The 12,854-nt window shown below is 34.9% G+C and overlaps 1 protein-coding gene across 2 annotated transcripts; it reads right to left on the minus strand.

Moving 5' to 3' along the window:
- Positions 1 to 357: 357 nt before the first annotated feature.
- LOC130970675 (protein SAWADEE HOMEODOMAIN HOMOLOG 2-like) lies at positions 358 to 11,563 on the minus strand. 2 transcript variants are annotated; one of them, XM_057896833.1, is made up of 9 exons: positions 11,344 to 11,563; positions 7,639 to 7,821; positions 7,493 to 7,538; positions 7,263 to 7,422; positions 3,252 to 3,327; positions 2,592 to 2,643; positions 1,721 to 1,864; positions 1,463 to 1,582; positions 358 to 989 (listed from the first exon to the last, which is right to left on the minus strand). In XM_057896833.1, the coding sequence occupies exons 2-9, from the start codon at positions 7,713 to 7,715 to the stop codon at positions 600 to 602; spliced, it is 1,065 nt and encodes a 354-aa protein (XP_057752816.1). In that variant the 5' UTR covers positions 7,716 to 7,821; positions 11,344 to 11,563; the 3' UTR covers positions 358 to 599. The 2 variants fall into 2 exon arrangements, with proteins under 2 accessions (XP_057752816.1, XP_057752815.1); XM_057896832.1 differs by having other exon boundaries at positions 359 to 989; positions 7,639 to 7,724; positions 11,344 to 11,562.
- Positions 11,564 to 12,854: the final 1,291 nt, after the last annotated feature.

A 12,854-nucleotide genomic window follows, 5' to 3' on the forward strand; every position in this document is an offset into this window, starting at 1 on the left:
AATTTTTCATAATTATATTTTTTTATTATTATATTTTTCATCTCAAATTTTTTGAATGAAAAAAATAAGAATAAATTAAATTTTCATAATTTGTTCCAATTTATCACCAAATAGAATATAAGAACACAATTTTGTATCTCTATCCATCCGTGTCTTGTCCTGTTCTCAATGTCTTATCCTGTCCTGTTCTCATAAACAAACGCAGCCTAAATACTAATTTAAAACCTCTCCATGACAGATTGAGATCATCCATCATGAAGCATATCATTCTTTTATTTATTATTTGTATCCCGTTACCATTCCCTTCATTATTTCCTTTTTAGTTTTTACGCAGTCCACTCAATTTGTCATATTTACTCTTAAATTCATTTTTTTCTTTTTTGTTCTCTTTCTGCACAGAAATTTCACAGCTGTGCGCTTGAAAAGGTGTATTCTCATCTCATCCTTAATTTCCAGAGATAAGATAAAAGCTAAGGTACAAACAGTCCTGTACAAGCATTGCGTTCATAAGTTAACTGCCGAGCGAATTACAAGTTGTTAATAAAGGTATGTACTACCATCTCATTAAAAATTTAGAAAAAATGAAATCACAAAAATAGTTATTTTCCTTCAGAGATTTTTTGACTAGGTACCTCAGGAACACTGCTTATAGCAATGCTGCTAGTAAGTGCAACACTGCCTGGGGCAATAATCGAATTTCCTGCCTGAACATTAATAATCGTTTCAGTTTTCTTTGGATCAACAACTAGATTTTGGGGCGCTACCGAAACTATCATTTGCAAAACATGTGGTGGTGCCATAGAGATGTTTGCATTCTGCTGCCATGGCACCGTTTCAGAAGAACTAGTAACCCTGATACCATGCGCATTTACTGGTTTTGTGGCAATCTTTTGCTGATCCGTAGCTCCGGCTTCATTTGCAGCATGAAGTTGCTGTAATCTGTAATCGGTTTCAGGTCTGCGACAGACCTTTCTGAGCGGGACAATTTCCTAGAAAGAACAGGCAGGAGAACAAAATGCATCAAATCAAACGCATGAACTCTAAGTTTCAAACAGTGCAGTTGTCATCATTAAAATTCGATACACATGATTCTGCATCATTTCAAAAGGCATCATCAGCATTAAGACTGACAAGCATAGCTACACATGTCACTGTTTTGCATATATTCTGCATTTCTTGATTCTATCAAATAATAGTAACCAGTAACCATTTGAATCAAAGATCCAATGGAAAATAAGGTGTGGAAACTTAATTCAGAGACAGAAAAATGGCACTATTTATATCTGATCAGGACGCCATTACAGCAATGAATATTTAGACACAAGTTAAAATAAAATAGATTGATATCTGCACATTTAAGAACCGGAGCAGAAGTGAGTTTTGTAAATGACAAAATAACAAGGCAACCAACAAAATATAAAAGAAAAGATCATGCAAGACAAAATCAGGTGATTATTATTACCTCTGACTGATCATGATCATATCGAACCAAAAATCTACATCGACAGCCTCTTACATCATGCCTCCGTCTTTGAGCATCAAGCACATGGGCATCAAAGTAAAGGGCTTGCTCTTTACCTTCCTGTAGTGTCCAAAATCATAGCTCATGAATAATAGGAAAAAAAAGAGATGTTCCATAAAAGCAAAATACAAATAGAGTTAACATGATCAACATAATCAGTCAAACTTTTTAACTGAAACCTTCCATAGATATTCCTACCTGAAAACAAAGAATGAGATCCCCCGGGAGGACTGCAACACATTCTGATGATTCACATGGCAAGGAACGTGGCCTGACATTTCTTTGGATATTAATCCACTCATCTTCCTCAGATCCAAAACCAGAAAACCGTACCAGCACTTCCTAAAACACGGAGAAAGTTGTAACCATTACATTATCGATAAGTATTAAAACCCCAAAACAATAAGTAGAAATGCACAACAAAACTCTGTTCCGTATTACTCAAAAATATTTGACAATTAAAGATGAGTTTAATATTGATGCACTGATCGTGCAATCATATCTGTTCTTTTGGATGACCATTCACGTGATTAATGTAAAAAACAGTTATTTCTATTGATGTAGCGTTATGTCATTAGGTACACGTGTAAAACTACTTTACATTGACAGTGCATCAAAATTAAATTCATAAAAGATTACAGTACAATTAATGGGTTACTTGAAATTGAGACCCAAACTATTTATTGGTAAGATCCTTCATGAACATTTCAAATATTGCTTTGAAACAAAGCTAGAAGGAAAAATGTACCACTAACACCACATTCTTTAGCTATCTTAAGATAAGCAGTTGGACTGACTTAATGACAGTGAAATGTTACATACAAATCATTCATTCTCCCTGGAAAACAATTAAATCATTTTATCATTCATTGCAAAAAAACAAGCAGGTCATTATGGTTCAAACACTATGAACATCTTAAAACAAGCATCACATTAAGCTATGTGATCACAGAACTACGAAGTAACATCACATTTAAAAAATAATAAATAAATACATAAAAATATTAAAAAGAAATGCATTAATTTCTTCACAAGATTTAGAATCAAAATCATCTCAGCCTAAAATTACCGGATCACTTGTCTCCAGATATCTGTGTGATAGAAAGCTAGCCACATCATACCTAAGGGAAGAGTGGAAAAGGATTATGTCAATTTCTCACACATTATATATACACACACACACACATTAAGTGAGAAATGGAAAATTACACAACACGATTAAATGGCGTGTTTGGAACAAAATATTGATGGAATTGATTTGACATGAATTGAATTGGAAATGAATTGTGTTTGGAATTAATTATGTAAACTATAAATTGATTTGATTTAAAAATTAAGATAATAATTCGATTTTACATTTTTATCCTTTATTTACCATATAATTTTTCCACACCACCAATAACCACTGTCGTACACCTGCCAAACAACCTTCAATCGCTGCCACCAGATCACTGCCAGCCGCCATCAGACCTCTACAGCCTGTTACTTTTTTCCAAACCCTTTTCTTTTATATTAATACCTAAAGGATAAAAATGACATTTTACATTTTTATTATACCAAATCATTTCAATTCCAACAAAATTCTATAAAAAAAAATGAAGGAATTTGAACTGCAGTTATAATCAATTCAAGTCCTATTTTTTATTTATTCCAAACAAATAATTTAATTTTGAAATCAAATCAATTCCAATTCCATAGTGGTCCAAACACACCCAAAGAAAATGCTAACCATGCTCCATCTCTTCCAGATTTAGCTTCAAACTCCATAACTGAATTTTCTGGAGTTACCTTTCCTGGTGTTGGAACTGAAAACAAATGAAGCCAAAGTATAAGTAAACAAGATGACCAAAGAATAAAAATAAAAATAGCACTCTTTAGTCTATAATTAAGACACCCTATGCATTTATATTTATTTCAATTGATATCCCTACTTGTTAAAGCATTGGCATAGTGACCAAATAATATAATTAAGATGGCATTACAGGAAATAGCAAATACCACTGTTTTCAAGATTTATACATTTTCAAATATTCATAAATGTCAAATTACCAATATTTATATCTCTACACTCGTCCCAAAATTCAAGGAAAGTTCTTGAAATGTGTCATTTTCATCAATAATGGATCCTGCTAGGTTCATGTGAAAATATCACTTTTATCTAAATTTTGTTGACACTATACCAGTTGTGTTTGAAGTATTTTTGAACAAATAAGGGAAAAAATGATCAGGTATGGATGTAGATATGGTGTGTATCTTACAGATTACTAAGTTGGACACAAAATTAACTGAGTCCAGTTTGTCTCTATTCAGTTGTGCCTTCATATACTTCCATCTTAATGAGAAACATCATGCCAAGTACATTAAAAGATAACAGCAACATAATAAGCACCCAGAGACATAAAATTTGGAGATTTTATATTTTAAACACAGCTTGAACCTAAAATGTATCTGTAATCAAGTTTTAACAGGCTTGAAATAAACAATGATTGTGATGAAAAGATAGTTACAATTTCCAAAATCAATAGTATATCTGTTAAAACTTAAAAACCAGGAAAATTACTATTATTAAATTTTAAAATGCTCAATTGAAACTGCAGTGTTAAATGAAAATGTCATTCTTCAACAACCTAGCAACCTTGAGAGGGAAAACAGGCAAAATCCTCCTAATATTACCCAAAGCTCAAAGTACATGAATAACAATGATATTATGATGCTGAAACTGATCATATGTTTGATTTTGTTTTGCACATTTATAAACAATCAAGTTAAACTAATCAGCACTATGCACTGTCAATTACATAATAATGAATCATTTTCAAAATTGCACAACAATCATCATTTACATATTATGAAAGTTTTGAATCAATTAATGGTTAATATATTAAGGCACCACGTACATCATTAAACCACTTCGTCAAAAAGCAAAATCATATCTGGAGTTTGAAATGCAGAAGCTACGAACACCCAACAGGAGGGGTTGAGATCATGAGCTTGATGCAGGGAAGGAGGAAGACAGAAAACAAAGAATTGAATAATTAGGTAATATACCAGACAATGAGATGTAGTGTACTTGATGGGGGAAAAAGAAATGATCTCATGTAATAATAGAGGGCTCTTTATCCCAATTAAATATGGATAAAATCATGAGAAAAGAAAGTAAGTAAAACAAATCCTATTAAATCATATAGGATACTCTATAATATACTATAAGATATAATTAGGATCTCATGAGATATTTTCTTTATCTCGAAGACCTACTCCTAAATTAAAGCTTACCATAATATCGTTGATGTGCCTCTACTTGACAATGTTTTTTGGAGATAGACCATGACACAATATTAGAAACAGTATAAAAAAAGAGAGAGCTGAAGATAAATGCGTTGTATTATTGAATTGGGAATTCAAGACTATGCGCCAAGAAGCCTAAAAATGATACAAGTGTGTGCTCTCTGTGAGTCCTCATTATCACCAACAAATCACATTGAATGACTAGATGCCTTCCCCTTATCCTTTTGTTTATATTAATCGAATTGTAATAACTGTGATTATAAAAAGGTGTCTTAACAATTACAGATCCATATCCCCACTCCAAACAAAAACCCCTTATGTCTAGGCAGTCATGATTAACTTCAAGGTCAAAGATCTTCTCTATTGTTTGGACCTATTTCTTTATCTTGTATGTCCATTTAAACCAGCTGCATCCAATGCCCCTTCTTTAGATGATATCCCTCTTCTATTCCTAAATGGAATTCATGATTTAGGTCCACTCCTTGCTACATAAACTGCATTGGACCCAACATGTCTTCCTACTGGATGAATCGGGTTCCCACCAAGAAAGAGAAACAATCCTAGATCTTGGACTCGTGCAAACTTTTCCATCTCTTCCACCTAAGTTGGGCTTGGCCTGCCTACATCCCTTTAGGGAGAAAGATCCCCTTTGTTGAATGAAGAATCAATCAAAGCCTCCTTTCCTAAACTGTGGATTAGAAACTGCTGTGCTGTCAGTATAGGAGAGACCCAATTTTGGCTGCTGTATGTAGATCAACCATGATGGCCATCCACCCCTGTGCTAGTCACATTCATTTGGTGATGGTGATGACAGTGATCAAGCAATGCACCATTAGTTTTACCCAAATTTAAGATTGCCCATGATGTTCTCTTCGATTGGCTCAACTTTCATCCTTATGACCCTTCTTGCTGTTGTGTCACCATCTCTCTCACTAAACCATTGATACCTTGCCTCCGTCACTAGCAACCCAATGAGGACTCACCATTAGGGTTCCCCCCCAATTGTTCTCTTGTAATTCCACCAAAGCTTCCCACCATAAATCTTGAATGGCCGATTCTAGTGGTGGTCGCAAGTTATTGTCATCATTCTTTTCTCATGACTCCTATCAACCACCCTCCTTTTGGACACAACTGGAGATGATACCAAAACCATGTTTGATGCCATCTATGACAGTGTGGTTTATGGTTTTGGCACCTTCTTATCACCTTCAAAACCTATGCCTTCCCCCTTTGTTCACCTTCTTTTATATCTTTCCTTTTCAACTTATACTGGGCACAAACCCTAATCAAATTATCATTAACTATATGAAACTAACTATAGAATCTAAACATGTGGCATCAAAGCCTCTATGAGTAAGTGTTCTCGAGTGTAAACCTTATTTGTCCTTATTTTAGCATAAGGTAGGATGAACAGTAAGGTAATAACATTGTCCACACTTCAAGTCCAAATGGCTCTAGCATGACACAATTGTTATCACATGATGCCATATATTTGCCTTTGTTCAACAGTTTATGCGGTTGGGAGAGAGTTCATAACATTGACCAAGATTTAACCTTCAGTTTATTTGGTTCATAGCATTGACTGTTAACAATAATAAAATATAAACTGGACTCCTTAAAACACTATGGACAAAGAACTCAGTGAATCTATAGAAGTTGGACTGAAAGGATTGCTAAACAAGATGGTCAATATTATCATCAGCCTGAAAAGCTGGTTGGAATGCTTCATGACAAAGGAAGAAGAGAGCTTGTTGGAATGATCATCAATGGAAAAATACTTGCAAGCAATGTTAGGCAATGAAGCAGCACCTTGAAGCATGGAAAAATAACCTGGGTTGCCAAAAACACAATGATATGATTTTACTATCTGTGTTAAGGTCTATGATCCCATTACAAGTATAAACTCAGTTTGGTTAAATTAACCTAAGATTGTCAAGCTTGATAGTAGAAAACTTGAAATGATAGCATCAAGCAACTAGTTGAAGTTCTAACAAACACAATCCTCCTGTGCTGAGTCAGTCACCAGTTTCTGTGGTAAGAAAAACAAATCCCACCAAGCCAAAACGTCATACTCCCTCCATTCCACAATATTGATTTTTTTTTAAATTTTAACATAATTCAAATTGATTGTCATTTTAGAACTTCAATATGAAACATAATACCATTTTTACCTTACACTATTCTTGGGATACATGAAAGTCGTGGGTAATAAATTATAATGGTGGAATAAAAGGAAGGGTATTTTAGCTATTTACTTGGGTTTCTTTGAAACCTCTATAACATTCTATCATTTCCTTAATCCGTGCACAACCTTAAACGACCAGCATCATGAAACTAAGGGAGTAATTTTTTGCAGTTTCCCCTCCCTCATGCACACTGCTTTTCTGCCCAATATGGCTATGTAGTCATGCAAAATTTAAAATTTATGCACCATAAAGGAACAACATTCTACCTGAACCTGATGTAGCAGGAATTGGACCAGCTGTCAGTTGAGGTATATTCCTTACTGTGGTTGATTCATCCCGGGGCATAGGAGTGATATTTAACTTTCCAGGTGTCTTGCTAGATTTTGCCCTAATAGCATAGCGCTTATTTTGAAACCAATTCCAGACCTATAATAAAGGAAGAACGTAAGAAAATCAAGCATGAATGATAATCACAGCAAAAATATAGTTTTCATACCTGTTTCATCTGCACTGTAATCTTGCCTTTCCGTTCTAGTGATTCACTGCACAAAAAGCATTTCATAACTTCCGTCCTGCTTTTAAGGGGGCATACTATTCATATTGCATAAAATAATTAAAGATAGAATGGCGAATATGCCATACCTGAACTTCTCTGCAAGAGCTGTAAGTACATCGCGTGCTGGCATTGCATAGTTGTGATTTTGCAGAATAGTTTCCATTTCTGTCACCTGTACAGATAAATAAACTATAGTTTATGCCAGTACCTTGATGGGAAAACTTCCATAAAAGAACTCTTCCCTTTTTGCATGATAGCCTTTCCCTATTCTGTCATAAGTTGAGTGTCAATTTTCTTGTCCATAATAAAGTAGATGGCAGATCATAAATCTATCTGATTACGACCTAATTACAGATAATTAATCCATATGTTCTAAAAGTAAGAGTCCCACTTAACCTCAAAAAAATCAGGAATAACAGTAAAATGGTCCAAAACATGGAGTGGGTATGGTTTTCTACACCACCAGATTCAAAAGCATATCTTCCAGATACTTGGGAAATGAGAAACTAAACATATCCATCCTGGATGTAACAACCTGCTGCATCATCGCATACTAGGACATATAACAGTTATTCCTGAACTATATTACCCCAAATAAAAGTATCAACTATGAAGCCCCATAATTCTGTCCATTTTAAAAAAGCAAAGAAGTATATGTCAGAAAAGCAGTTCAAAATAACTACCTGTGGGATTGGAGAGAAGGTTAGTTCAAAATGTTGTGAAAGCTTACAATATATTAGGCTTGAAAGCTAACCATTAAAACAATACACGACTCAGTATCCTGCATCAGTCTCATTAAGCAATGACGTGGCAAACCAAGTTCAGGCACTAGCTGACTAGCTGCATTATTGATGTCTTATAGTTAAGATAATTTACACAAAAAGAGGAACGATGATCAATATCAGTTCCATCACATTTGTAATCCTTTTCTTTTCATTCTATCTCATTTATCCAAACAAACAAGTATTTTGCTGGAGTAATGAAGCTTCATGTTTGTTTTTGCTTAACTTCAATCAGCTATCACACGACACTAGTAGATGACTCTTTGATTATCTATCTTCTTCAGTTCCAATATGGTTCAATTTATAGTTGGCAAGGTGAGGTTGACACAACAAGTTAAAAAGAAAAACTCCTTGATCAGCTTTTGTATCTAACTCATCTTCTCTAGTGTAAAGATTCCCCAAGTAAAAACAAAATATGGCACTTGACCAAAAATAACATGGAAAATGTGCAGCCTTAAACTATCTAAAGTAAAGAACTGTTAAATAAAACACAAGAAAGTAGATGGTATTCTTTTAATAATAATAATAAAAGCATTTTAGACACCAGTATTAGGGCCAGTGTATTTCATACACAAACAGGTGAGAGCACAACCAGAAATCTAAAGAGAAATCATGAAATTTAACTTAGTTTACACTATAGAAAGATGCCTATTAAACAAGATTTGCCTCAATTAGGCTTTTGGCAGCGCAGAGGGTAGCTAGGGTCCTTCATCATCATTCTTACTCAATCACTCTGCAATCAATATACCTCAATAATTGGATATGTGATATCTATGAAAACATGTTTCCATACTAGTTTTACTAGTACTGAGTCTACATTCACAGCATCTACTCTACTTCTAACCATGTCTCTGAGCCATCTTTCTTCTCTGTACCTGCACCTCAAAAACATCCACCATGATCCCCATCTCCTTCACCTCCCATTGCACTACCAACACCCTCCCTCCTCCCTCTCCAATAACTACAGATATAACCCCATCCACATATACACCTCCTCTTAAGACAGAATACATCTCTTACTCACCTATGCTATCTATCATTGTCCTAGAAATACAGCTTCCAAGAATTTCTATAACTCCCACACATACCACCAAAAGACACCATATGATAACTAGATCCATAACTGGTTGTCAAACACAAGGCACTCACCACCACTACACCCATTGATCTCACCTTGCAATTGCCAAAACAGTAGCTCAAGCTCTTGCCACCACACAATGGAAACAAGAAACTGACAATGAATATAGAGCTCTTACGAAACTGCAACCATCATTCATTGCAAATGGGTTTTTGCTCTCAAAAAGGATCCACAAGACAGAATCCTGAGGTACAAAACAAGATTGGCTGCTAAAGGGTTTCACCAGAGGGAGGGGTTGACTTTTAAGACAAATTTGACTTTGTCAATGCATTTCTCAATGGAGATTTTTATGAAGAAGTCTATATGCAACAACCGTTGGGGTTCATACACCATAATACTTCTCTAATTTGTAAATTATGGAAGGCAACTTATAACCCTCAAAAGATTTTTAATTCTGTAGTACTAAGTCTGATCCTTCTTTATTCATAAGAAATACAACTAACTCTATTACTTACCTACTTGCCTATCTCGATGATAACTTAGTCACAGGGAACAATGTAGCTAACATAGAACTTCTAATCAAGCAGCTGAACTCCATATTCTCCCTAAAAGACCTGCACAAATTCAATTCTTTTTCTTGTTTGGATTAGATGCTTTTTATAGAGCCACTAATCAATTGCACCTGACACAACAAAAATATGCTACTGATCTCCTCCATACAACAAAAATGCTTGATGTCAATCCCATGCAAACTCCAATTGCCTACACCAACCAAATTACTTGCTAATGACTCAAAGCCATTTGAGGATCCTAAGCAGTATCGATCATTGTTGGTGCTCTTCAATATCTAACACTGACTATACCTGATCTTACCTATTCGGTCAACAAAGTTTGTCAATTTATGCACTCACCAACTCTAAATCATTGCAAAGCCATTAAGAGGATACCGTGCTATCTTTGAGGTACCTTAGACCATGGATTGCTATTTGCCAAAAGCAACGACTGGCTATTGTCTTTACTTGGGTAATAATCTAGTTGCATGAAAATGCAGTCAACAACAAACAGTCAGCAACTCTAGTACAGAGGTAGAATTTAGAGCATTGGCAGCAGCTCAGGCAGAGATTAGTTGGATCAGAGACCTTCTCAGAGAACTTCACATTCCAATTTTTGTCCATCTATTTTGACAACCAAAGTGCTTGTCTCCTTGCTGCCAACCTAATTCTACATAGCAGATCCAAGCACTTTAGTTGAATCTCCATTTTGTTAAGGACAAAGTAACACGTCACCCACATACCAGCCCAGCACCAGATTGTAGACATCTTCACCAAATCCCTCTCCATAACTCTCTTATGACAGGTTTAAATCCAAATTAAGAGTGACACAAAACCCACTTTTAGTTTGAGGGGACATGTTAAGGTATATGACAGTAAAGGCACAAAAGCAATAGATGAACTTGGTCAAAACAGAAAGTACCAGATAAGAAAATTCAGTTCTGACGGTTAGAGTATTTGATTACCAATGCAGTTTGGCACTAGATTTGTGAAAGGCTAACAGAATCTGTTGTCAGCTTTCCATATTAATGACACTTATGTACACAAGAAAACGTTACAAAGAATAAAATTCAGTTTCTCTTATATCCTCTCCTCTCTAATCTCCTTCATCTCTTACTCAATCACTGCAATCAATATACCTCAGATAACTAGATTCTTTACAATATTAACCATCCTCCTCCTCTTGTTTTGTTTTAATTTCTTTACATTTATTTATTTCCATAAAGAGACTGACCTAAGATGTAACATAAAAAAAAAATTAAGGGCAATATTATTTGAATATTTGCACATACATTACTTTGACACCAACTCCAATAACAGGCACCTATTATTCGAGGACGCGAGAAAGAAGAAAATGAATGGGATTGAATAGATGCGTACCTCGGTGGGAGTGAAGCGGAAGGCGGGGACTCCATTACTGGGTGGGCGACCCATCTCCGAAGCGTAAAGGGGAATCCCGGGCAGGGAGAGAGTGTGAGAATGCGAGAAAGTTAGGTGTTTGGATTCCGAGAAAGTTGAGAACTTTCTACGTACTGCGATTTGCGAAAAGTGGAAGGCCGGGGTCGTCGTTCATCGATAATCCCCGGCGTCATGAATTACAGAAACCAATTACACGATTATTAAAGTATAAATTCTTCTTTAAATATTTTCAACGTTTTTTTAATTATTTAAAGTTTGAATTTAATTTTGATGCACGGTCACTTTAGAGTAACTTTATAAGCACATCTAATTATGTAATAGTACATCAATAAAAAAAATAAATTTAATTGTATAAAGGATCATAAATTTTAATATACTAATAATATAAAATATTTTATACATAGTTATCAAATTTGAATCGAACCAGTCGATTAAAAAACCAATAAATTAAATCTTACACCAATTCAAATTAAATGTCTAATTATTTTTGTTATTAACCCATAAAAATCTAATCTAAATGGTATTAAACCGATGAAATTCAGATTGACCCGAATCTATTAGTCTGACCGGGTCAATATAATTCACGTGCTTCCATGCTGCATCAGCGGTTGCAAGATTACAGTAGGAGTCGCCAATGAGTAATAGCTCAAATGACATAGTCTCTTCATGGGTTAATGTTCAAATTCGTCCCTGAAAGATTACGCGATCTTCATTTTCGTTCCCGAATGATTTTTTTAATCAAATTAGTCATTGAAAGATAAACTGTTAGTCAAATTAGTCCTTCCGTCAATTGAATGATGATGTGTCATGTTAAGTGCCACGTGGCGTGTCACGTCATCATGCCACGTGGCACTTAATATCTGGTACTTTCTGTTTTGACCAAGTTCATCTATTGCTTTTGTGCCTTTACTGTCATATACCTTAACATGTCCCCTCAAACTAAAAGTGGGTTTTGTGTCACTCTTAATTTGGATTTAAACCTGTCATAAGAGAGTTATGGAGAGGGATTTGGTGAAGATGTCTACAATCTGGTGCTGGGCTGGTATGTGGGTGACGTGTTACTTTGTCCTTAACAAAATGGAGATTCAACTATATTTTACATACATTTTAATTTTGAGTATATATATATTTCAACAAAATGTAGTAATGTAAAAAGATTTTAGAATAGAAAAGAATAAGAGAGATTTTGAGAAGAATTAAAAGAGAGAGATAATTTTATGAAGAAAAAATAAAAAAATTATATAAGGACTAGTTTGACTAATTTTTAAAATTTGAGAGATGAAAATGACTTACGTCTGGACTTTCAATGACTATTTTGACTAATAGAAAACTTTTTTATATGTCAAGTGACACGTGACATGCCACGTGTCACTGACCTGTCACGTGGCGTGTCACGTCATCATGCCACGTGGCACTTAACGTGACACGTCATCATCCAATTGACGGAAGGACTAATTTGACTAACAGTTTAT

Source organism: Arachis stenosperma, chromosome 3 (assembly GCF_014773155.1).
Source record: "Arachis stenosperma cultivar V10309 chromosome 3, arast.V10309.gnm1.PFL2, whole genome shotgun sequence".
Lineage (NCBI taxonomy): Eukaryota > Viridiplantae > Streptophyta > Magnoliopsida > Fabales > Fabaceae > Arachis > Arachis stenosperma.